The sequence below is a fragment of the Kryptolebias marmoratus genome, unplaced genomic scaffold, assembly GCF_001649575.2.
Source record: "Kryptolebias marmoratus isolate JLee-2015 unplaced genomic scaffold, ASM164957v2 Scaffold34, whole genome shotgun sequence".
Classification (NCBI taxonomy): Eukaryota; Metazoa; Chordata; class Actinopteri; order Cyprinodontiformes; family Rivulidae; genus Kryptolebias; species Kryptolebias marmoratus.
Genome location: NW_023665768.1, coordinates 62,066 through 64,969, shown reverse-complemented (window position 1 = coordinate 64,969; position 2,904 = coordinate 62,066). Strand labels below are relative to the sequence as shown.

General features: G+C 52.7%; 1 protein-coding gene across 1 annotated transcript in view; it reads left to right on the top strand.

The window, feature by feature from the left end:
* The window catches only part of shkbp1 (SH3KBP1 binding protein 1), an 11,359-nt gene extending 8,870 nt beyond the window's left edge, over window positions 1-2,489 (top strand). Inside the window, exons 12-16 of the mRNA XM_037974390.1 lie at window positions 43-244; window positions 328-424; window positions 939-1,123; window positions 1,208-1,310; window positions 1,394-2,489. Coding sequence (XP_037830318.1) covers window positions 43-244; window positions 328-424; window positions 939-1,123; window positions 1,208-1,310; window positions 1,394-2,120 — 1,314 coding nt within the window. The 3' untranslated portion in view covers window positions 2,121-2,489. The remainder of the gene's footprint in view (window positions 1-42; window positions 245-327; window positions 425-938; window positions 1,124-1,207; window positions 1,311-1,393) is intronic.
* Window positions 2,490-2,904: the final 415 nt, after the last annotated feature.

Below are 2,904 nucleotides of genomic sequence, written 5' to 3'. Positions count from 1 at the left end.
TCACTTCGGAACCAGCTGGTCTCAGGTCCTTGTTGCTGGCAGTGGTTTCTTCTTCTCTTGTCTGATTCTCCCGTGTGCTTCCTGTCAGTTTGCGCCGACAACAACCATGTTCGAACGTGGACGGTGACTCGCTTCAGAGGAATGATCTCCACCCAGCCTGGATCCACGCCGCTCACCTCCTTTAAGATCCTCAGTCTGGACGACGTTGATGGGCACGGAGGCTGCAGCGCTGGGACGGAGATCGGTAAGAACGGAAACAAGCTCGGACTGGAAAGTTCGGTTTATGTGGCTGATGTTGGAACGCTCAGGGGGTCCTGTTTGTTTCAGGTCCATACGGAGAGAGAGACGACCAGCAGGTATTCATCCAGAGAGTTGTCCCAGATACCGATAAACTCTACATCCGGCTGTCGTCCAATGGAAAGAGGTGAGGGACAGCTTATGAACTCAGATTTGTTTGCTTAGTAGAAGTGATCAGTGTCTTTAAACTAGTGTTTGAATGTCAGAGAATATCTTTCTATGACTGATGATGATGTCATCATTAATTATATTAGTTAACTAACTAGCAACAACTAATGGATCTGTTCACCTGCTCTGTTAGACCTGTTCAGTGCTTCCAAATATTTACTTACTGTAGAACCATCAACCTGAACCTGTGGGACCATCAGAACCTTCTGCTGCTCACGGGTCAAGAAGTTCTGTTTTCACTCAGAGACTGTTGGTCTGAGGCTTACTTTTTACTCTGTGGTGGGAATCACCATGGCAACCAGCAGCTTCTATATTACCCAGCATGCTTTTCTTCCTCCTGTGTTTCCATCATGGCCGCCCTCACAGATCCTTCCTGTTGTCTCTAATCAGAGCTTTGATGTTCAGGAGGATTCAGAGGAACAGGAAGAGGACTGGACCTGGAGTTTCACAATAAAGCTGTGTGTGTGTGACAGGGTGTGTGAGGTGCGCTCGGTGGATGGGACCTCCATCACAGCCTTCATGGTCCATGAGTGCGAGGGTTCCAGTCGGATCGGCTCGCGGCCCCGGCGGTACCTGTTCAGCGGTCACGGTAACGGCAGCATCCAGATGTGGGACCTGACGACCGCCATGGAGATTGCCGGGAAGGTGGACATCAGAGGTCAGAACCTTCAGAGCCCTCAGAGCGTTTCCTGCTCTGTAATTGGTCAGTGAATGACTGATGGGTGTGGTTTCATTCTGACAGCTCTGGGCGGGCCGACGGAGGAGGAGCTTCTGGAGCTGCTGGACCAGTGTGACCTGGCTCTGACCCGAACACCTGACACCACCCCGAGAGCGTCCACCTGCAGGTCCGAACAGATCGCTTCGTTAAGCAATCAGAAACCTCCATGTTGTTCTTGTTGTTTAGTGATGTCACTTCCTGTCTCTGCAGCCTTCACTCTCAGCTCAGTGACGGGTTCCGGTCCGAGCGGCTCCACTTAGCAGGAGGACGAGGAGCAGCCGGAGCTTTGGGCTCGTCTGCTTCGCTCTGCGGCAGCCTCTCCCGACAGGCTCCGCCTCCAGTGATGCTCAACAAACCCACCAGAGACTCCGCCCTTTCGGTTGGGCTGCAGAGTTTCCCTAGCTCCGCCCACAGCCAGAACGCCAGCCCCCGCCCTCCTAGACACCTCCTGGACCGGGACAGAGAGGCGGGGTCTGTCCGCCGGGGAAGCTTCGTGGAGCGCTGTCAGGAGCTCGCCAAAGGGTCAGAGGTCACAGCGGGCTTAGGATTCGGGGCCCCGCCATGGTCAGACGGCATGAGGCGGAGCGTTGCTGTGTGCAGTGAGCTGGAGGCCAGATTTGGCCTCAGGACCCCCACCAGCTTCACCGCGTCTCCTGGAGCTCGCCACTCACCTGGAACGCCACCGTCTCTATCTTCATCACCATCACCCTCCTCTTCATCACATCGCAGGGTGCCGCCCACCTCCCCAACGAGCCCCACCCCCACCGTAACAAGCCCCTCCTGCTCTCTGACACCTGCATCGCCTCGCCGTGGCGCCACAGCGTCGTCTTCTGATGCTTCAGTGTCACCTGAGAGCCTGGCAGGTCCAGACGCCGCTGCCGCCGTCACCGGAACGCCATCCAGCCCCAAACCACACATGAACGAAACCAGCTTCTGATTGGCTGAGAGAGACAGAACCAAACAGGCTTCAGAGTTCTGCTGAAGTGGGTAACCATGGTTACTTCCTGTTTACAGGTTTCTGATCCAGGATCAGAGACAGTTGAAGAAGATCTCATCCTGAAGTTAATCGTTAAAACTTTCCAGAACCAAACCAGGTCCAGAAATCAGGACCAGGGTCAAAGTTCAGTGTCAGCAGAGACCCTTGGGTCCAGGTTTGGTTTTTGAACAAGAAATCTGCATCGTCTTCATCACGTTTCTCAGGAGACGAGGAAGACGCGGAACACCAGGTGAGGAAGAGGAGATCCTTTAGTTTGTACTCAAGATTCATAGATACTCAACCTGAAAACTTTCTGATTTCCCATCAAGCCTGCGAGTTTATTTTTACTTTGTTTCCTGAAGTGAAACCTCTGCAGAACTGATCCGGATCTCAGGAAGGAACCCAGGAACTGAGTACTGTTCTACTCAGAACTCAACATCTAATCATTCGTTGATTATTAGACTGTTGTTGCGTGAAGGACAAGTAGATGAAGCTTCAGAAGATTTCAGATCCAAGCTGCAGCAGATCAGTCTTCCTCCTGTAAAGTGATGAAGACAAGTTTCTAGCTTCCTGTGAGTCCAACTTTTTCAACTAGCTGCTCTGATGGTGCGTTCAATGTCCCGTCAAACTGATGGTTAATCAGGCTCTGATGGTGCATTCAATGTCCCGTCGAACTGATGGTTCATCAGGCTCTGATGGTGCATTCAGTGTCCTGTCGAACTGATGGTTCATCAGGCTCTGATGG